This window comes from Stylophora pistillata, chromosome 4 (genome assembly GCF_964205215.1).
Source record: "Stylophora pistillata chromosome 4, jaStyPist1.2, whole genome shotgun sequence".
Lineage (NCBI taxonomy): Eukaryota > Metazoa > Cnidaria > Anthozoa > Scleractinia > Pocilloporidae > Stylophora > Stylophora pistillata.
The window spans coordinates 20,836,435-20,859,916 of record NC_142522.1 but is presented as its reverse complement, the minus strand read 5'-3'; the positions used below and the strand labels follow the sequence as shown (position 1 = coordinate 20,859,916).

Here is a 23,482-nt window from a genome sequence, read left to right as displayed (position 1 = left end):
AAAATCATGTGATTATCTATTAATAATATACATGAAAAAATACGAGGTAGCTTATCATAACTACGCAGAAGAAAAGCGCGCGCATCATGTGCAAAAATGACTTATTCAAACCCTGCAAGTGACATTGACCTTGACATTGACCTTGACATTGACCAATCATTCTGACCAATCAGAATGTCTGGTTTGTTTCTTTCTTTGCACTGAATTAACCCTCTTCTGCACTGAATTAACTCTCTTCTGCACTGAACTAACTGAAAACTGCATTCATCTTAACCAATCAGAACTGAGAAATTTTTTCATGTATATTATTATGTTTGTTATCAACTGACGAGGTCGTAGACGAAACTAGTTTTGAAGTTTTCGTAGTAGTGTGTTGAAAGTATAGGTTAGTTGGAGTTTTTCACTTACATGGTTAATATGGCGATAAAATTCTTTGTTTTCTCTCTTTTCATAAATTAATAAAAACTGAGCTACCTGTTTGTGACCTTTCCGTCCACAAGGTTTCCCAGTTTTACCTGTCGATTACTCTTTATTTCACGCACATCATTTTGCCATCTCCACCCACAAATAGCAAAAGCTAGACGAGGCGGGCGGAGAGGTAAGGTTACAGCAGTCATAACAGATAATATAATAATTGTAAAGTAACTAACTAACTAACTAATAATAATTGTAAAGTAACTAAATAAACTATCTAGATAAATAAGAATTACTGAAACACAAGATAAGGTTACAAAATATATAGTCTTACAGAATAATATTACAGTCAAATTTACTCCTAAAAGAGCCTATCGATTATTAGTACATTGATTCAAGGATACAGAATTTGCCATTTTTTGTAGACGAATGGGCACTTCAACATAATCGTCCTCTGTTTCCATTATTGAGAGCAAAAAGTCATGAAATTTTTCTTAAAAGCTCCTTTGGAGAGTTGACGAAGTTCGTTAGGAATTGCGTTCCAAAGTTTAACTCCAAACCGGGTGTAAACAAAACCTAGCCTTGGCCATGGACTACCCTGTAGCCTACCCTGTGGCCTACCCTGTGGCCTACCCTGTGGCCTACCCTGTGGCCTACCCTGTGGCCTACCCTGTGGCCTACCCTGTGGCCTACCCTGTGGCCTACCCTGTGGCCTACCCTGTGGCCTACCCTGTGGCCTACCCTGTGGCCTACCCTGTGGCCTACCCTGTGACCTACCCTGTGGCCTACCCTGTGGCCTACCCTGTGGCCTACCCTGTGGCCTACCCTGTGGCCTACCCTGTGGCCTACCCTGTGGCCTACCCTGTGGACTACCCTGTGGCCTACCCTGTGGCCTACCCTGTGACCTACCCTGTGGCCTACCCTGTGGCCTACCCTGTGGCCTACCCTGTGGCCTACCCTGTGGCCTACCCTGTGGCCTACCCTGTGGCCTACCCTGTGGCCTACCCTGTGGCCTACCCTGTGGCCTACCCTGTGGCCTACCCTGTGGCCTACCCTGTGGCCTACCCTGTGGCCTACCCTGTGGCCTACCCTGTGGCCTACCCTGTGGCCTACCCTGTGGCCTACCCTGTGGCCTACCCTGTGGCCTACCCTGTGGCCTACCCTGTGGCCTACCCTGTGGCCTACCCTGTGGCCTACCCTGTGGCCTACCCTGTGGCCGACCGGTGGTCAGATTTTTAAAAACATAAAAATAAAATCAGTAAGAGTCGAACGAATACGCTGGTGTACAATTATCTGTCTCTGAAAAAGGTATACTAAGAGGTCGCTAACACGATTTTAAACGTCCGAGGGAACGAAACACTGCAAATATCACAGCACTCAACCATAACGGTAGGTTAAGGGGGAGGGTAGAGGAGGGGCCAATATTGCGTGGTCGCAGAGGATATGCAAAATAGCGGGTTTATGATGCAGGCTGTCAGTTGGTAACATATAATGGAGTGCTGGTTTAAAAATGTAATGAACGGCGTTATATCGGAGAGCATACATATCCAGGTAAGAAAACGCAAACATTACGTGCCAGGCCAATTTCTTAAAGTGCTCTTAAGTGCTGTAGAGTATTGAATTTGCAACGAGCACCTCGGGACACGCACGCATCGCCGTCGTAAACATTTCGCAAACTTTACTTGCTTTTCCAAAGAAAGGGCCAGTATTGCACTAATTTGAAAGGAGAGCTGATATGATGATGTTTGCCCAAAAGTTGCGTTTAACCGGCTTCTGTTCCTCGATTTCCTTATTCTATCAGAAGGTTAAGAAATTTTGATCGGAATGTGGCCGCCAAAACAGCAGAAGAAAGTCGTTGGTAAGACAGTACTCAGGAAAACGTTGAAAGGTTTCCAGCAATGCTATCCTTTTAAAAATCTGACCACCGGTAGGACATAGGGTGGGCCATAGGGTAGGCCACAGGGTAGGCCAAATATCCACCACTAACCACCTCCACTTCGGTGAATAGTTGTTAATCATTCATCTCAAAGCAATTCGTGAAATCATCTTTTTGTGTTATATTGTCCCCTTAGCCACTACTAGCCACCTCCACTTCGGTGAATAGTCGTCAATTATTTGTGGCACCAAGGACCATGCATAAACCTCAATTAGGGAAGGTAGTTCACGATATCTCATATCAAATCAGTTTGGAACGTTACCTTCATATAAAACTCGTTCTTAAAGAGAGGAAGAGAGGACCTGGGACCAAGTTTGTATATTAACGACAACCTTAAAATAATTATCCATCAAACGAAAAATGGATTTCTCTTGCAGTTTTATAGGGATGCCACTCCCCGTCGTGTTCGTAGTACACTTGAGTGTAGTTAGAGTTCACCACGAAGACCTCTGGACCTAATACTTGGGGAATACCATCCCACCAAGAGGCCACTGGTACAATACCTCCGTAAGCAAGGCGGTCAATGTTGAGGTAATAGTGCATCCCTTGAAAAACGAAAGAGAGGACAAAAGTTAATGCAGCGATTACTTTAAATATAGCAAGAGTTTCTTTTCCGTTCATTCTGATTAAGAAGGTCTTAAGAATTTTAGAGGAAAAATTGATACCTGCTCTCCTCTGTGTTTCGGAAATGTATCTGTGTTTGTTGCCGTACTTTGAAACTTATTCAGAAAAAGGGGAACCGGGAGGCATCTTTTGTCAAAAAGAATGATTTTGTTGCTTTTGAAGAAATGTAAGCAAGTAATAGAACAACGACTAATTGTAGATAGAATAAGAAAGATAGTAAGTTCATAGCTCGGTAAAGAAATAGAGAAATATGGTTTTTGTCTTATCACGACCGTGGGACAAAGACAAAATTCTGAGTCTCCACGACGAATCGGACCTCAGACCTTTGGATTGCGCGATCTGATGCTCTACCACTGAGCCACAGAGACTCTATGGTAAGCAAGATCTATTACGAAGTTGATATAAAACACGCGTCTTGTTTACTCCTAGGATCGGCAATGTTGACAGCGTCATATTTACTACGAGGATCGGTAATGTCCATAGCGTCATGTGACTGCTAGCATCGGCAATGTCGATAGCGTCATTTTTACTGCTAGCATCGGCAATGTCGATAGCATCGGCAATGTCGATAGCATCATGTGACTGCTAGCATCGGCAATGTCGATAGCGTCATGTGACTGCTAGCATCGGCAATGTCGATAGCGTCATGTGACTGCTAGCATCGGCAATGTCGATAGCGTCATTTTTACTGCTAGCATCGGCAATGTCGATAGCGTCATGTGACTGCTAGCATCGGTAATGTCGATAGCGGCATGTGACTGCTAGCATCGGCAATGTCGATAGCGTCATTTTTACTGCTAGCATCGGCAATGTCGATAGCGTCATGTGACTGCTAGCATCGGCAATGTCGATAGCGTCATGTGACTGCCAGGATCGGTAATGTCGATAGCGTCATGTTTACAGCTCGGATTGGCAATGTCGATAGCGTCATGTTTACTACTAGGATCGGCAATGTCGATAGCGTCATTTTTACTGCTAGCATTGGCAATGTCGATAGCGCCATGTTTATAAATAGAATAAAAAAAATGGTAAGTTTCTAGCTCGGTAAAGAAATAGAAAAACATGTTTTTCGTCTTGTTACGAGCGTGGGACCAAGAACAAATTCTGAGTTCCCATGAGAAATCAAACCTCAGATTCTGCGCTCCGATGCTCTACCAAGTAAGCCACAGAGACTCTGGTGAGTAAGGTTAATTTTGAAGCTCATGTGTAACATGCGCCCTTTTTACTGCTAGGATCAGCGATGACGATAGGGTCATCTTTTGTTACAAGAATAAGAAAGATCGTAGGTTTTTATAACGGCTAAGTGATTAGAATACACCAGCCTATTTTAATTTCGGTTTGTTTTTTTGTTGTTCTGAGTTCTTATAGAACAAAAGAGTCAAGATCAATTAAGTAGTAAAATACCTGGAGTATCCATGGGTTCAAATTTCAAACCCAGTTTATTTTTTAACTTCTCCCATTCAAACTCCACTCCATTTACCGTTGGCGTCTAAAACAATAAAAGTAATCTGTAGATAACACTGTTCATTTCCGAATAAAGCAGCCATAGATTCCTCATCTGACATCATTTAACCCTTTAACACCCAAAAGTGATCAGCATGTAACTTCTCCGTACAATAACTCTCCAGCAAACAGGTAACCTTAACATTTAAACTTATCGGGTAGAAGTTATCTTGATCTAACACCAAATTCTCGAACCTAATTCATAAGGAAATGTGTAGCAGCCAGGAGGGAGAATTAAAAATCAAATTTTTGAATTAAAAGAGTTTAAAATTGATGAACTAAGAGACTGTATTTGCAAAAACGCCCTGTTACCCATAATGGTCATTTTAGATACCTTCCTTGTAGGGGATCCCAAGCGAACGCAGAAACAGCCACTTAAATCCTGCATTATAAATTTTTACACACTTAGTTGGGCATGAAACGAGATGTGTATTCTTTCCGGTTCATGTTCCATAATTCCCGGAAGACCAGAGAACCGTAAAGGAAAAGTACGCTTCGGAAACCCATAAAATTTTCATCCCCGCAATCAATCCCTTTAACTCCCATAATACCCTGCGAGGAGAGGTCCCCTCGATCGAAGGTTACTCCTAGGATTAACCAAAACAGAATGTCTCCTTCGATATCAATAAAACATCTGGCAGACTAGTAATGAAAATAAGGAAAAATATCAATTAGGGAATTATTAGCTGACCCATTACTAAATTCGCTGAAGTAACACTGACTGACGAAAATATCTCTGCTCCGCGAAATTCTCATGCTGCAAGGAATTTATTCATAGACTAACTGCACATATCGTACCTGATAGGTATCTGTCTTGTAAACAAACGAAAGCTTATGGCCTGGTATACAGCCACGGCTACAATACCAGTAGCGAAACATAGTTCCGCGGGTGAAGTGTTGATACAGAAAGACCGCAACCAGAACCAGGAGAATAACCACTATGATTTTCCAAAAGAGTGCTGAAAGCAAAAAAATCATAGAAAATTCTTAGTCTCTTGTTGAAGTTCATCCATTAGAACAAGGATGGCCAGACGATAAAACCAATCAGAACCGACAGAACTAGTACCTTGTACAGTTGCTATTTGATTTTATTTGCAGTTTCTTTGTTGGAGTTGTGGATGTTGATAACTCCCAACAACTCGCAAATGTTCACTCGATACCCTTTCTTTAACCTTCACGAAGTTTTTCTGGACTGACAGATTGTGCACGTCACAGAAATTTGTTATCCAAACGACGTTTGTCAATGTGTGGATTTTGATGCCAAACTAATCCACGGTTTCTCTTTTCACCAGCAATTGCGTTTCTTTATTCTATCTCTCTCTGCTTCCTAATTTTGGTGGTCATCTCGTCAAATGTAGGAGCCAGTAACTTTTCTTTGTAAGGGTGGATTACTACACTGACAATTGGATGTCAGTGACATGCATGCCATAAAACGTAAAAAGTTATAACAAATCGACAGTGATGTACCCCACACGTTCAGTACAGACTCACGAGCAGTGTGATGACGAATATCATTATCTATAAGAGTACAGGCCACGCTAAACCACTGTCGCTATCGACGTCAAATAAAACGACTCTTTCAGTGCGTGATATGCTGCGTGATATAGCGACGCGAGCAGCGTTGTCTGTATTCTTATCGAAGACGACAAATTGGCCAATCAGATTGCGACGCGACATTACTTCCAATTGTGTTAAAATATCTGTTTGAATCTACCTGCCCTGGAGTACCAATAATGAAACATGCCGCATTCCCCGAAAGATTGTTCATAAAGGAACAATACAATTGCAAGAAGCACAACAACTACGGACAATTTCCAGTGGAGTCCTGAAGATGAAAAACAAACAATTATAAGTACAACCCAGGTTATTACATTGTGAGTCATTAGGGAAGCAGCATTAGACGAGGCTTTTCAAGCTGTTGAACCATCTTCTTTAACGCTGTGAACCGAATACAACACGCTTTGCTATCAGAATATTAGACTTCTCATTGGCCTCCGCTTCATGTCATCATCTGCAGAGTGCATTGCAAACTATTCAAGATGGCAGCCGCGGGAGATTCAAAGTGGTTCTAAGACCCTTCTTTAGAAATCGATAAAAAAAGTCAGATTGCTTGGTAAGGAAATTTTTTAATACCAGATCTACTGAGAAGCACATTTGAAACATTTTGAGCGCTATTTGTTAAAAGAGTCGAGGTTCCCTTTAAGGTGTTTTCTTTTGTTCGGCTTTTGTTTTACGACCCGCAATCGAAACGGGCTTTAAACTCTAAGTCACTCATAGTTACCGCTCTTAGACAGTTTGTCTATTCCTCGTGATAAACTGGCCACTGTTTCTTTCGTTTTCAACTGATCTTCTTTAACGGAGATTAGATCACTCTCCAACGCAACATGTTTCTCTTCAAGTTTGCTGAGACTAGAAGCAAATCGCTCTCTCAAACTGTCAAGGTTGTCCCTCAGTCCTTCATGGTCTTGCACCCAGGAGTCTTTATTTTCCTCAACAGTTGTGGATAATACCCTCATTTCGTCGTGAACGAGCTGGAACACCTCATTGCTGATCTGTTGTCCGAAGCACATGTCATTACCTATAATAACAGGAAGAGAACAATATCAAAATGAAAAGTAAAGAAAATAGAAAATAAAAACCAAGTCACCCTGGCCGTTAGCAATCAGTGGCCATCATGATCACTGAACAGATCGATCTGCAGAAATATGAAAATTCTCCTTTGCTGTAATTTAGTCTGCTGTTTTATATTTGTTAAATAAATTTTTCCACTCTGTTTCTACTTCATAAGTATGCAGTACATTTACTGTGATAAGATGCAACATTTGTCAAACATACCTCTATTTCTCCATTCCTGCAAATCCCCCAAAACTTTTTTCTTGGAAGCTTCAGAAAGTTTCAGACTTGTGACAAGCTTCTCCATGAGTTGAAAGCATTTCAAATAAAAGGGTTCGGTCCATTTTGCGAATGTACAATGGCCCCATTCATTACGAACATTATCACGTACATCCCTTGCGATGATATCAATTCCCTGATGAACAAAGGTTGGTGCTTCACATAGGATAGAGAGGGCTGCAGATGAATCCAATGTTTCATCAAAGCCTGTGAAGCCTAACATGAAAGGCTTAACAAACAGTTTAGCCAGAGACACCTTGTCTCTAACACAGTAATCATAACTGTGAGGTTGTTTTTTGTTGTTGTTGTTGTTGTTGTTGATGTTTGCATAATTGAGGCGCCATATTGAAGGTGGAAGGATTCTGCGATAAGAAGACGATGTCTGCGAATGAATGCAGGTTGGTGAGAGAACCAATTTCTGATATAAATCGTGTATCTCTTGCTCAATGACCTTCCTTATTCCTGGTATAAGAGATTTTGAGAGGCAAATCCCGACGACAACCCATCGTTTCTCTTCGAGCGTTAGCATCGCTTAACGTGGGGCTTGTAGACAATCAAGAAGAAAGAAGCCGTTGAATTTGTAGTTCTGCAAAAATCACACGGGGAATATTATACATGCACGGTAAGTCTATTGATGAAGTGTGCTACAAGCTGAACTGTCTACGGACTTAACTTGCAAAGGAGGAGTTTCGGCCTCGCGGTTAGCTCAACTGGTATAGCGCTGGACTGTTGTGCGGGAGGTCGAGAGTTCAAATCCGGCCGGACCAACACTCAGGGTCTTTAAATAACGGAGTAGAAAGTGCTGCCTTTGTAATAATATCTACAAACGGTTAGACTTTCTAGTCTTCTCGGATAGGGACGATAAATGGAGCCCCGTCTCACAAGCCCTTATATGTGATTTAAATTTGTGGGACGTTAAAGAACCCACATACTCCTCGAAAAGAGTAGGGCACGTAGTGCCCGGTGTTGTGGTGTATATTTGTGTAGTGTCTATCCAGGGTGGATTGGGGGGAGGGGTGGTGCCTCACATGGACGTTGTGTTCCGTTCGCACTAACCCTTCCGGGTCTAGTCACACCCGGTAAAGTCGTTAAAAAAAAAAAAAAAACTGCTGGTGTTCTGCTCTTAAAAAAAAAAAACAAAACAAAAAAAAAAAAAAAAAAACGAAAAAACTTTAATGATAAATACTCCCAAAAGAAGGTTTCTCGGTACCTATTTATAAATATGAATGCTAACTATATCTGACAAGCTATTGTTAAATTCTAAATTCTAACTGTCACTCGATCATTCGTTCATGGCAAGTTTCAGGACTTTCTTAAAGGCCTCTACAGATGTAACGTTTCTCAGGTCTTCGTCTAACATGTTCCACAGAGATACTGCTCTATAGGCAGAGGACCTTTGGCCGGTAGCTGATCTGAATAATGGATGTCAATCTTCTCATTATTACGAGTTATGCGATTATGTACATAAGATCGTTTTTTAAACTTAGCACATAGATATTCAGGAGCTAAATTGTTCACGTACTTATAAGCTATAACAGCGTCTCTGAATTTGAGTATTTTGTCAACTGGAAGCCAGTTGAGTTCATCCAGTAATGGCGTTACATGGTCAAATTTCCGAGCGCCGCAGATGATTTTGCAGGCGAAATTCTGGATGAGTTGCAGCTTTTGTATGTTCTTAGATGATGTATTAGACCACACGGACGAACAGTAGAACATTTTGCCAAAGACAAGAGATGTAATAATTAAAACTAAAGTCTCTCTATCGAAACAGTATTTCACGTGGTTGATCTGAACTAGCTTAGTCAAGCAAGAAGAGACTAGGTGGGAGATATGAGTGTCATAGGTCAGATGTGAATCTGTGTATACTCCTAGATCTCTTGCCGATTTGACAGCCGTGAGAGTCCTTCCAATAAATGAAACAGTACAATTAACAGAATGTTTACTCATCATTTGCTTAGTGCCGATCAACATGAACTTCGTTTTCCCAGGGTTTATTAACAAATCATTTGCGCAACACCAGTTGGCAACATTACGAAAATAATATTCGAGCTTGAACTTAATAATAATAATAATAATAATAATAATAAAATCTTTATTACCGTGTCAATGTATTTAGCTCATAGAGCTAATTGGGGACACCTACTTTTACTAAATTAATAAAAAAAACTATGTACAGTATCATAATAAGTAACAATACAGCCGATAAACTATGCATTAAAATTTTAAAATATTTAGAAATATCAACAGTGTTCAGATAACATAAAAATACTTGTACCATGCAGATAAGCGTGAATGACGTCGGCTGTGGGAAAAGATAGCAAAACTTTAGAGTCATCGACGTATGACTCGAGCAGGCAGAATTGAGTAGCGTTTGGCAGATCATTTAAATAAATACAGAAGAGGAGCGGCGAAAGAATCGCTCCCTGGGGGACTCCGTGTGTGATTGGTAATGGATCTGATAACAGAATCTATACGCACTGATTGGATCCGATCTGAAAGGTAGCTGCGGAACCACTGAACTACGGTGGATGAAGCAGCTACAGCGGAGAGCTTCTGGAGTAACTTATGATGGCAAATACTGTCGAAAGCTTTTGAGAGGTCGAGTAAGACTAATACGCTGATTTCCTTTTTGTCCATTGCCTCTAAAATTAGATCGGTAGTATAAATATTCAAGGTCTCAGTTGAATGGAATGACTTATTGCCGCTTTGATGGAATGACAAACGGTTACGTGACGTTAGGTAGGTGACAAATTGTTCTAGAACAATTTTCTCACAAATTTTAGACATAACATTAAGTAGTGACAATGGCCGATTGTTCAGAGGTTCTTCGTGATCTCCCTCTTTTAGGAGTGGGATGACCTCAGAGATCTTCCAGTCTGATGGAAAAGTAGAGGTACTGAGTGAGCAGTTGATTATCTCAGTAATAGGCCCGAGTATTACTTGTAGGGCGTCTTTGAAAACTCTAGCTTTGGTTTTGTCGGGTCCTGGTGCTCTGTTTAATGGTAAGGGCAAGATGACACGCCTCACAATTTCGATGCTCACGGGAGTGAACTCGAAGCAATCATCGGATGATGATATAAGATAGGGAGTAAATGAGTTTGAAGGGATGATATTATTTCCTAATGCCAGCTTTGCAACAGCTTCAGCCGTGCGACTTCCTACGGATGAAAAATATGAATTAAACTCGTTTGCCAAGGTCTTGAGGTCTTTAGAATAGACAAGTTTCTCTTGTGTTTTCGATGGAATGATGTTGTTAATCACTTTCCAAAGGGATCTCGAATTATTCATATTGTTTTTGGACTTCTTGATATGTATGATGTTTTTCAGCTTCAAAGATATTTTTTTTTCACAATATTGCGGGAGGTTTTGTATTCTGCCCAGTCGAATTCATTGCGCGTTAAGAGAAAGCGACGATGAAGACGGTTTCTTATTTTCATGAGATCCTTGATCTCATCGGTGACAAATGGGCATGGGCGGCTGCGAATCTTGACTGTCTTTACCGGAGCGTGTGCATCAAGTACTTGGCGAAAAGCGTTATTAAAAATGTCTAACTTGCTGTTTACATCAGGTGCAGCAAACACTGAAAGTAAGGAGTCAGAATGAGACGCTAAGTCGAAGGTGAAATTTTCGGGATCATAGTTCTTATAGCTGCGCACTGTTATATAATGAGGAGAGATCTTGGGAGATTTCAGTTTCAACGCAACGTAAACTGGAAGGTGGTCACTAATTGGAAAATTAATGGCACCACTCTTACGAACATAAGAGGGGTCTGAGACTAAGATGACATCTAATAGTGACTCGGTGGTGGTCGTAATCCTGGTCGGTTCCTTTATTAACTGCTGTAGGTTCATTTCACGTGTGAAACTATTGATAGCTGCATACTCGTGACAAGAGCTGTCAAGCCCGTCGCAATTTAAGTCCCCAAGGATGATTATTGGCTTGTTCAACAACAAGGCTTGGGTGTAGATCGGTTTCAATGTATCTTCAAAGAAGCTTAGAGGCGTATCATCCGGATTTTTTAACCTGAACACTAAGCCATAGTTGATGGAAGTTGCGATCTGAAATACTTGAAAAAACTCTAAGTACCTTGGACTTAAGCTCACAACGTTCATAAGCACATACTCCACCTCCTCTTTTATGCAGACGATCCAAGCGAAATAGTTTGTAGCCATCAGGTTGGATCTCGGTGGATCTGATGGTGGTGTTAAGCCAAGATTCAGATATTGTTATGATATCAAACTGTTCACGATTATTTAGTTCTTTAAGCTGAGATCGATGGGAAATATTTCGGAGTGAACGGATGTTTAAGTGAAGGATTTTGGGGCCGGATCGTGGCCTTTCTGAGACCGGAATAAAAGAACGTTCGGTGTGATCGCAAATGTTGACGCTTGAACAGTTCAGTGATCGTAGATTATGCAAATTCGCTCTTCGGTTAAGGTTATGTTGTGCGATCTTTTATCCGATACTTACTATTACTGATGGCCGGGGGTGAAATGAACAATGAAGTCCCTTCACTTGGTACAAGACAAAAGAATTGAGGTGATTTACATAGTTGAATGTCGTTGATATGACAACTGCATCCACATATTCTGTTCAAGTGCAATGCTGAAGCAGATAAAACAACCCATAGTGCTGTTCTCGATATTTTTTAATATCAATGCAGCATGCACGTGTTAACAAAACATTTAACAATTGCTTTCAGTTTAAGTATGTCGTCGCAGAAAATTTATAACAACAAGCAGGTACTCTGTCGAACTCATCAGATTCTCAAGGAGAAGAAGACAACGACTGACAAAACGAATGTAACACTGCATGAAGCAACAAGATTGAAAGAATTTCGCTGCCCGACAAAATACAGATAAGGATAACTACGTCCAGCGTATGAAACAAGTTGAAATCTTTCAATTTAGACAACTGGCAATTCACGCATGGTTAACGATAGACTTCCTGTCTCAGTTTCTCCGAAAAGCATCCTTTGCCCCCGGGAAGATTACGTGAACTGAATGTGCAATCCTTCATTTCACTCAAGGCTAAGTCGTTAAGTATTTTAAACCTAGAATGACTCTCAACGTTACAGCTATTCAGTGATTCTCCTCCACAATTTTATTTTCTTATATTCAACACCTTGTGTATGTAAAATTGCAACAGCAAATACAAATGGCAAGTTTTTCATGAATTTTTAACTTTTTTGTGGCTGATTTAAATCTTTTGTCGAATATTATAAATGGAGAGCATAATTTTGCTAGCAAAAATTACATGGCTTCGCTTAGATCAAGCGGAACACGTTTCACGAAGGTGTAATTTTCGGGATCATAGTTCTTACAGCTGCGCACTGTTATATAATGAGGAAAGATCTTGGGAGATTTCAGTTTCAACGCAACGTAAACTGGAAGGTGGTCACTAATAGAGTACAACTTTACTTGCATACGACATCATTTTCGATTTGTCCAACACAACAAGGGGTCAATGGTTAGTCAGACGTAAACGGAACAATATGCTTGCCTTAGCAGAATACAGCGAATAATTGCTCTCCAACCACAAAATAAGACCTTCAACATTTCCGATTTGTCAGCTGTTCTCCGTAAATCAAGAAATGCTTCACCTCATTCAATGAATTTACCAAGCTCTTACGGCGAATTAATAAGACTTGCCTCCAGTTCATTTTTATTGAAAGTAAGGTTCTTTTCAAAGGCCATTGACGCACTGAAAACACGCAATTCTCAAGCGATAGAAGACCGCTATTTTATGATCGTATCTGTACATACAAATGAACCTTGATGCATTGTCGCAAGCTGTACTGAAAGACCTCTTTTACTTCTTTATCTCACCCCGATTTCACGAAAATACTGAGACAAAGAGTATGTCGCCTCTGTCGATATTGTGAAAGGAGTCTCCTTCGTCAGATAGCTCCCTATCTGCCCAATTTCTCGCTAACAGCCAGTCAACTAGCATTAATAAGCCGTAGAACAGATGACTTACCTAGCACAAGCCTGAAGACGTTAGAGGAAAGCATCAATGGACAAATGACCGTTTGGCTTTTAGAACGGAGTCCATTTGCTTGATCATAATTGAAATACTTTTCCTTTCAGTTTTGGTTCTCTGAAAGAGATGGACACTTCGTTCAACGAAAGTTCTCTCGACTCCGAAATGATTTATAAGAGATCAGTCGTCGAAAATGTGAAATGTGAATCTAGGTTGGATTATCCTGTACAATCTTTGAACAAGAAAGACCGCTTTAGTGATATGCAAAAACGGTCTTTCGAGGAGCGGAAGTTTAGCATGGAAAACAATTCTTAGAAAGGAGTTGGCTCAATGTTCGCCGCTCTCTCGAGTCCGGTCTTTTTCGTTCCTCCCCGAGAAGCGGAGGAGGAGCGCGGGCTCCGGTTCCCGAACAGCGGCTGGTAATCGAGCCTAAGAAAGAAGCTGATTTGTTGAAACTTGAGAAGCGAACGCCTTGCGATTAATTATTGATACTTTGAGTTTTGCATTTGTACCCCTGAGACGAAAATTGACCATTTTATTTTGGGAAAATTTTTTTACAGAATGTTGAATCGGGTCAAGTCAAGTTAAAACCCTTTTTGCCATTAAAAACTCAAAACAAACTTTCGATAACCAATTTTTACCGCTTCAAAGTCGTCCTAAAATCGTCCGCCATTGCTGAAAACATGTTCCAGCTGAGCCCGCAATTGTACAGCAGAAAACGTCATCATGAAGTCTCTCTTTGTTCGCTGCAATGACTATCACACCCATTACTTTTTTGAGAACTTTTTCGTTGTCAGTCGTGAAATGTCGACTTTGTCTGACGATGAATTGTCCCAGAAATCATCTGAAGCTTCTGTGGATAGTTTTGCGCCGGCAAACGATGAATGTTTGCCATGTGAATAAAGATAAATACAGAACAGCACGGACTTCCCATGTGGCTTTGTGGTCGCATCGCTTTATCGCCTTTCAATTGTATTTTTTCTTGTCGTAAGGGATTTTTCTTTTTTGTAAGAAATGATCGAGTGATATATAAAAATTGTTTTCGGTAATGGCTGATTGTCTATGAAGGCGGATATTGGGAGTTTGTGAAAGCCATTTCTAAGCCATTAATTTTTTTAACCCCGACGCATTTGGTCTTATTAACCCTTTCCTGCTTGTTTTTTTACTCTCGGTGCTTTGAGAGGTTTGAAGCGAACTCTGTTGTTGAGTTGACTTTGGCCTCTTTTGTTTTTTCTGTCTTATTCATGATGGCTATTGTTGTGTTGCTTCGGTGAGGTTTAAAGCAGAGTTTGTTTCAACTCTTTTAGAACCGTGACCTCATCGCGTTACAAAGTATTTTTTGGCTTAGATACAGTCTGCAAGTTGTGTTATGACAATTCTCAAAGTAGCTCTGAAGGGTGATAGAACACTGAACCGGTGGCAATGAGTTTGATATGAAACGGAAGTGGTTCTTTGTTTTGTCCGTGAAAGGTGTAACGGAGGAGCATAAATCTCGCAAAAGTTAGCCTGATTTCACATTCGTTTGTCACGGGCGTTGGGATGAATTTGAGACCCTTTGATAGCACGCTGACTTGGCTGTCAGATGGTTGATAGTTTGAGAGGTTTTTAAGAAATTTTCATTTTCTCGGTTTTTTGGCCGCAAGCCTACATCTTAAAGTTCTCCTACGCTCTGTGTCTTAAGCTGTTTGATCTACTTTCGCTGATATTAAAGGCAGCTTTTTTTAGAGTCAGCACACTATATTTTTCATCTCTTTTGTATAAAAGCGAGCTCTTTGAGGTCAGAAATCTCATTCCTCAATTCGGCTATTTTATCATTCTTATTTACAATGTTCAACGCGTACTTTCCTTTGTGTAAGGTATTCTGCCAGAGAGTTGTTAAAGGTGGATATTGATCAGCGCATATGTAAAGGTGACAAAACCCGTGGAGGTTCGTAGACTTCACTTTCGTCGAGATCGCACTAAGGACGGTTTTTCTTGTCCCTTCCTTTGAACGGTAGGCACTGCACCCTGCAGAATTCTTCGCCTAGATCCTTCAAAGTACACAGATCTCTCGAAACAGTCCTCAGAGAGGTTTTTGGAGTAGATCACAAATATTCCTGCAGGATTTAAGGTTACCGTGCACCTTCAGGGGTGTCTCGCGTGCAAGCGATGTCGCGCGTCCGGTTTAAACTGTAGATATCCAAACTCCTATATCAAATTAAAGCTTATAGGACTGGCTATCAGACTTTACCAAAAATTTTGAAAAAAAATGAATTGTCGAATTTTTCACGACTTTTAAATGCGAGCGCATGAATTACCTTTTGAACGTTACATGTCAAAGCGAATTTTGTTTTTCGCTTAATGTTCCTCCGTTTCCGGGGCCAAAGCGCTTAAAAAAACGTGTCTGCGATTTGCCATATTCAATTTCAGTGAAAAGTTACAGAACATTTTTGAAATAGGATTAAAAAAATGTGGAGTGGTAGTACAAAAATCGCTCTCGAAAAAAAAGTATTTTGAAAAGGAAAATTCGGAGACACGTCTTTGTTGTCTATATCAGGGTTCGTAAACTTTTGATCTGTTAAAATTCTTTTTCCATGACCTCTTGAAAGATTCCATGACAAGAATGCAGTGTGAAATAATGTTCGCAAACATTCTCACAATGCGTGCTTCTGTTTATTTCTAATGAAATTAAATCTGATTCTTGGACTCGTCAGTTGACTTCAACTTTGGGTCTTATTGCCTTTCACTCATAGAGAGCATAAAGATTTTCCATGCCTCACACCTAAATTTCTTGACTTTCCAGGTTTTCCATGACCTGTTCGAACCCTGTATATGTACAACTAGCTACTGTCAAAATTTGAGAGCAATCGAACAAATTCCCTTTGACTTGTAGCTCTTAAAAGGTGATTCGGACGCTATGCAAGAACGCTATCATGCAATTCCAAAATCAGGGGCATCACCAATGTGTGGAAGAGTCTACAGGCACATACGCATCCCTTCTGGTTTGAAAAAAGTATTTTAAAGATCCTGGCACAAAAACCACTGTTCAGGAAGCTAGGTGTGTACACTACCTTAGAGGCTTTTAGGCCTTTTAAACCATTCCTTGTTTATCAGCACTTGCCCTTTTACTCTTCACACCTGAACACCAGTATGCATCTCCGTACTTCTTACCATCTACTTCACGCGGCATTGGCCAGGAGAATTTGGTTCACGATCACAAGCATCTTCTTTATGGCAAAAATTTCCTTTTTCCTCACGTCAATGTTTGATTCAGAAGTAATACGGCCAAGGCCCCCCGAGGTACCCTCTGCACTTTCTAAAAATATGTCATTTATGTATTTACAAGTGATAACGAAATCGGGCGACTTGACTTTTTTTTTCGGGCGATATGACTCAGGTTTCGAGCGACATGACAACGGAGAAGAGAGAACCAAATGAAGGCACAAAATCGAAATGCAGCCTTGCTTCAAGCAGACAAAATTTTACCACCAATTTGCATAGCTAAATATGAGTAGTAAACTAAAAGAATCCCAGTAAAGCTAAATGGCATTTTTATTGAGTTATCCGGCTGTTTGGAGACAGCATTTAAAATTCCCGAAGCATCTCTTGCGATGCCTGTAGTTGCAAACTGGACGATTTGCATGCACTACAACAATACTGCTATTTTGATAATAAGCTTTGTCTTTCAAGCTGGTGTCATGGAAGTGTTAGGAATTTATTTATTAAATGTAAATTATTTTTTTTATTCTCTTAGGATCAGTGTAGTTCGTGATTATTTGTATCTGTTACGTAATTTTTATTCTTCACTTGTGTAAACTGTTGTGTAATTAACCTTTATTGTGTATATCAAATAGTTTTCTTCATTCTTTTCGGGCACCTTGCGTCCATGTGTATTTAAGGATTTGGGTGGTTTGGTACGGTGTGGTTTTTTTTTTGAAGAAGTGAGGTGAAGGTTTGTGAGTTACGAGCGAAGAGCGTGGAAAAATTTGAGTCGACGGAGACTCGGCACAGTATCATTTCTGAGAAATTCATTCAGAATAATCGTTCCATTTCACGGTAGAAAACCATTTGCGGGGGAACGGGTGTGCAAAGAATCTACCAGACTGTGAGCTAAAGGAAGAAGAGATAGTAACTAATTCAATAACAAGTCTGAGCGAATCAAGTTACGAGAAGTAAAAGTTGAAAACTGCAAAGTTGTCAGAAGACGAAGCAAAGTTGTAACGAAGGAAACGAGCAAAGTTGAGAACTGGTGAGACAGGAACCTGGTTGGAGAAACGGGAGTTTGGTTTGGCAGGGCACTGTTTGTTGGTGGAGCGTGGTGATTTGTGGACAAGAGAAAAACACGGACGCGGGCGTAAGGTGAAACCCAACCGAACTGAACTAAAAAAAAAAAACCTTTTTTTATCTTAATAGATCGCATAGGTCAGAGTTTCGATGCACCAGAAGAAAACCTTGCGGAGGAAACTTTGGAGACTGGTCTTAGTTTTGAGCAGAAATTACAGTTACAAGAGCGTGAGCTGCAGATGTTAGAACTGCGGAAGAGAATTAGTCAGGAACACAGAGAAATGAGGGAGTTAGAAAGGGAGGTGGAGAGGGAAAGGCGTCAGGCTGAAAGGGAATTAGAGAGGGAGAGAAGGGAGTTTGAAACTCAAAAAGCCCAAGAAGAAGAAAGGCGTTTGGTACGAGAGGAGGAGAGACTCAGAAACCTTAGAGCTGAAAAGGAAGAATTTGCTGTAAGGGAGTTTGAAAGGAAACAGGTAAGTGACAATGAGGTTAAAAGGCCCAAGTTTATCAAAATCAGGGAAATGAGGGAGAGTGAAGATATAGATGATTTTTTCCGGATTTTTGAAATGACTGCAAGGGCGCAATCCTTACCCGAGGGGGAATGGGTTGGTAATTTAGTACCCAAGCTCACTGAAAAGGCTAAGTCTATTTATTTAGAAATCCCAGACCCTGCATGCCAGGATTACCACGAGAGTAAGGCAAGCATTATTAAAGCCTACCAGTTAACCGCAGATCACTATAGATATAGGTTTCGAACCTCAGAGAAAAAGCCCGACGAGGACTTCGTCCAGTGGGGAAACAGAACCCGAAGGTATCTCAGCCGCTGGATAGCTGTTGCCGAGGCTACTGGTGATGCGGATAAGATAATTGAACAGGTATTGATGGAGCGACTTCTTGATGCGGTAAGTCCCGAGCTTAGAGCTTGGTTAAAGGAGCAAAAGCCCAAAACTGCTGAAGAACTTGGCAACCTTGCTAATTTACATGTTCAATCTAGGAAAGGGCCACTTGTTGATGGTAAGTATATGTCAACCGCTAGTTATGAGAAATTTGGGAAAAAGAAGAGGCCAGATGTTAAGGCGGATAACTTATTGTCTGAACAGAAACAAGACCAATACCATGTAAGACCCTCCAAACCATCCTCCCCTCCAGCCCGTAGAACCACGAGGCCTGAAATTAAATGTTACAAATGTGGTAAACCAGGTCACATGTCGTTCAACTGTGGAAAGGGCCGTGGGAAGCCTTCACAGGGATACCTCCTGTGTATGACACCCCTAACGTCAGAACAATCTCAGTTCCCTCCTTGCAATGTTAGAGGTAAAATAAACGGGAAAAGTGCAGAAATGGTCATTGATTCTGGTTGTACTAGGACTCTAGTCCAGAAAAGATATGTAAACAATACAGCCTTCACAGGGGAGAATATCACAGTATTAACAGCTGCGGGAGAACGTCTTACAGTCCCACTTGCAAACGTTGAATTTGACAGCAAAGAAGGTAAACACGTAGAATTAGTAGGAGTGTTGGAGAGGCTACCCGTAGATTGCTTACTTGGCAGGTCGTCTTTTGGAAGAACACTGTCGAGACAAAATGTTTTGGACCAATGGGAGAGAAATGTTCTAGCTGATGACATTGGTGGAGATGAGGCCTTCGTGATGACTAGGAGACAGAAAGCATTACAAGAAGCCCAATTGAAAGCAGACGAGCTAATTGACAGGGAAAATTCACTCGCCGTCAAGAGTTTAGCGAAGAAAGAAATAAAGCCTGAAGCTCCAGAGGAAGGAGATTTGCAAAGGTTATTTGAGGGCATGGTACAGGAAGAGACAAGTAAGAAGAATCCTGAGAGTGATACTTTGATAATAGAACCTAGTAAAGTTAAACCTCCAGTAAACATCCTAGATAGAGACAGAAACCAGCTGATAGCGGATCAGAAGTCAGACGTGACTCTCGAGAAAGTACGCAAGAAATCATCCAAAATGGCACCACAAGAATCGGATGGGTACTTCTTCACTAACGACCTCCTGATGCACCGTAAATATCTTCCCGAAGAACATAATGGAACAAGGTTTGTTGATCGAATTGTAGTACCAGAATCCTATAGGAATGAAATCCTGCGTGTTGGTCACACAATCCCCTTGTCAGGTCATATGGGTAGCAAGAAGACAGTTGAACGCATAACCGCACATTTTTTCTGGCCTGGTCTAAGCTTTGATGTTCGCAAATATTGCGCAACTTGCCCGCAATGTCAGGTGGTAGCCAGGAAGCTGAAGTCAAAAAGGGCACCCTTGAGGCCTGTAGATATTGTTACTGAACCCTTTAAGAAAATTGCCATCGACATTGTAGGAGAATTACCCAGGACAACAACGGGTTACAGGTACATTTTAACAATCGTAGATTATGCTACACGGTACCCAGAGGCCATTCCTTTACGGTCAACGAGCTCAAAAGCGGTCGCAGATGCATTGATTCAGTATTTCTCTAGGGTGGGTATCCCCGATAAGATAGTGTCTGACCAGGGCTCCAATTTCATGAGTAAGCTTATGGCCCAGCTGTATGAGCAATTAGGCATAACTAAGATTAAGACATCAGTGTACCACCCCCAGGCAAATGGGTTAGTGGAGCGTTTCAACGGCACTTTAAAGAGTATGCTGAGGAAGTTTGTTCGAGAGCGGGTTCAAACCTGGGACAAGTATCTTCCATACTTACTCTTTGCTTATAGAGAGATTCCTTGTGAGTCCACTGGTTACTCGCCCTTTGAATTACTTTATGGACATACGGTGAGAGGACCCCTCGCCGTTATCAAGGAGACTTGGTCGGAAGGATCATCTTTAGAAGACAATCTGATAACTCATGTCCTTGAGATCCGAAGAAGACTTGCAACGATGCAACAAGTTGTTCAAGAAAACTTGAAGCAAGCCCAAGGTAAGCAGAAACGGTTGTATGATATTCATAGTTCAAAACGACACTTAGAAGTTGGAGACAAAGCCTTAGTTTTGCTTCCCACCCCTGGGAGTAAATTAGAAATGAGATGGCAAGGACCCTTCAAAGTCACTAGAGCACTAGAGGACGGATTGAATTATGAGCTTGATACAGGCAAGATGTACAAACAGCATCGCACTTATCACATTAATTTGCTTAGCAAATGGCAGAGCCGTGATGAAATGGCTGCTTTAGTAATGGCGGAGTCCCCAGAGATGCCACTGCCGCACGAAAGCAACGTTTTCCCATTTGGTCACGATGAGACTTGTAAAGATGTAGTGATCTCTGATAATTTGACGGAAGATCAAAGACGACAGGTAAAAAACTTGCTACATGAGTATCCTGATGTATTTTCAGGAAAACCAAATTTAACCAATGTAGCGGTGCATAAAATCGACACGGGTGATTCCCCACCCATTAGGTGCGCCCCTTATAAGGTCCCTCAAAAACTTGAGGAGGAGGTTAACAAAGAGATTGAAAATATGCTGGAAATGGGCATAATACGCCATTCTACTAGTCCATGGGCGGCCCCTGTTGTCATTGTTCCCAAACCAGATGGTACAATACGACTGTGTGTTGATTACAGAAAAATGAATTCTGTCACAAAGATGGATGCTTATCCTATTCCCTCCATGGAACGTATGATTGAGAAGATTGCCTCTGCTAAGTACATTAGTACAATTGATCTCACAAAAGGTTACTGGCAGATTCCCTTGGAGACCTCTACCATCGAAAAGTCCGCATTTATTACTACCAAAGGCTTGTATGAGTTCTTAGTTATGCCATTTGGTATGAAAACAGCTCCAGCATCCTTTCAAAGGATGATGTCTGAGAAAGTCTTGCAGGGGTTAGATTTTGCAGATGCCTACATTGATGATGTCGAGGTTGACACGTCAACATCTTTTCCCCAACACCTTTTTGAGCTCCAACAGGTTTTACAACGTTTACGAGAGTGCAAACTGAATGCTAGGCCGTCCAAATGTAAGATCGCGATGTCAACGGTCGATTTTGTTGGTCACAGAGTTGGAGGTGATAGAATTCAGCCCCGCACAGCTTTGGTTCAAGCCATTAAAGAATATCCCAGACCAGAAACTAAGAAGCAGGTAAAATCTTTTCTTGGCTTAATCGGGTATTATAGGAAATTTATCCCAAATTTTTCGGAACGGGCTGCTGTCCTTACCGACCTCACTAAGGGTAAAAATCCCTCTAAGGTTCAATGGAGTACTAATCATGAATCAGCTTTTCAGGATTTGAAAGTTGCAATGCAGACTCCCCCTGTTTTGAGGCCACCACACTGGAATGACGAGTTCATTTTGCAAGTAGATGCGTCAAATAGAGGTCTTGGGGCCATCTTAAGTCAGAAAGATCAGGACGGGGAGGAACACCCCATAGCATATGCTAGTAGAAAGTTACAGCCTAGAGAGGAAAAGTTGTCTACCACAGAAAAAGAATGTTTAGGAATTGTTTGGGCTGTAGAGCTATTTCGCTATTATTTATATGGCCGCACTTTTAAGCTGCAAACGGATCACAATCCCCTTGTGTGGTTAAATCAGGTTCGCGACAAGAGTAGGAAACTATTAAGGTGGAGCATTACCTTACAGGAGTACGACATAAAAATAGAACATAAGAGTGGTAAGCAAAATTGTAACGTAGATGCCCTTAGTAGGGCGTAAATACCTCATATTGCTCTACAGTATATCAATGTAATCTTTAATTAAGCACTATTTTTGTGTTTCCATGTCCCCAAAAAATAGCTATTTAAGGGGGGAGGTGTCATGGAAGTGTTAGGAATTTATTTATTAAATGTAAATTATTTTTTTTATTCTCTTAGGATCAGTGTAGTTCGTGATTATTTGTATCTGTTACGTAATTTTTATTCTTCACTTGTGTAAACTGTTGTGTAATTAACCTTTATTGTGTATATCAAATAGTTTTCTTCATTCTTTTCGGGCACCTTGCGTCCATGTGTATTTAAGGATTTGGGTGGTTTGGTACGGTGTGGTTTTTTTTTGAAGAAGTGAGGTGAAGGTTTGTGAGTTACGAGCGAAGAGCGTGGAAAAATTTGAGTCGACGGAGACTCGGCACAGTATCATTTCTGAGAAATTCATTCAGAATAATCGTTCCATTTCACGGTAGAAAACCATTTGCGGGGGAACGGGTGTGCAAAGAATCTACCAGACTGTGAGCTAAAGGAAGAAGAGATAGTAACTAATTCAATAACAAGTCTGAGCGAATCAAGTTACGAGAAGTAAAAGTTGAAAACTGCAAAGTTGTCAGAAGACGAAGCAAAGTTGTAACGAAGGAAACGAGCAAAGTTGAGAACTGGTGAGACAGGAACCTGGTTGGAGAAACGGGAGTTTGGTTTGGCAGGGCACTGTTTGTTGGTGGAGCGTGGTGATTTGTGGACAAGAGAAGAACACGGACGCGGGCGTAAGGTGAAACCCAACCGAACTGAACTAAAAAAAAAAAACCTTTTTTTTATCTTAATAGTAATAATCTTGTAAATAGTTTTAGTGTACTGTAGTTTAAGTTAGCGTATTCCTGTAAATTAATTAGATCATTGTATTATCGTTATTGTTAGTCGCTTTATTGTTTTAATTAGCATAATAAATATCTCTAGGCCTACGTTTAGTTGTATTGTGGCGTGTGTTCTCGGACTCGTTTATGTTCTGTGTTTTGTTTGTGTTAGGGGGCACCCACCTTTGTGGCGCGGATTCGTCACAGCTGGTTAGACTACAACTTGGTATTGGGCTGCTTAGTAAAGCAACTGTTTCCTCTGGAAGCACGATCAAAGCCTACAGTTTGTCCAAGAACTTGTCCAATGGTGGTATGGTCTCGGACAGACCCTTTCTCTTCCTTCCTCGACCGCCGCCTGGTTAGCTCAATTGGGAGAGC

At 41.1% G+C, this 23,482-nt stretch overlaps 2 protein-coding genes across 2 annotated transcripts; one reads left to right on the top strand and one right to left on the bottom strand.

Moving 5' to 3' along the window:
* Positions 1 to 509: 509 nt before the first annotated feature.
* Positions 510 to 13,710, bottom strand: LOC111327241 (uncharacterized). Its single transcript, XM_088755737.1, has 7 exons — positions 13,349 to 13,710; positions 7,313 to 7,955; positions 6,759 to 7,055; positions 6,192 to 6,302; positions 5,276 to 5,436; positions 4,379 to 4,463; positions 510 to 2,895 (listed from the first exon to the last, which is right to left on the bottom strand). The coding sequence occupies exons 2-7, from the start codon at positions 7,896 to 7,898 to the stop codon at positions 2,693 to 2,695; spliced, it is 1,443 nt and encodes a 480-aa protein (XP_088611863.1). The 5' UTR covers positions 7,899 to 7,955; positions 13,349 to 13,710; the 3' UTR covers positions 510 to 2,692.
* LOC148732814 (uncharacterized) lies at positions 12,712 to 23,212 on the top strand. The gene is made up of 4 exons (XM_088757914.1): positions 12,712 to 12,838; positions 17,744 to 20,904; positions 21,520 to 21,690; positions 21,835 to 23,212. The coding sequence occupies exons 1-4, from the start codon at positions 12,712 to 12,714 to the stop codon at positions 22,258 to 22,260; spliced, it is 3,885 nt and encodes a 1,294-aa protein (XP_088614040.1). The 3' UTR covers positions 22,261 to 23,212.
* The last annotated feature ends 270 nt before the right edge of the window (positions 23,213 to 23,482 follow it).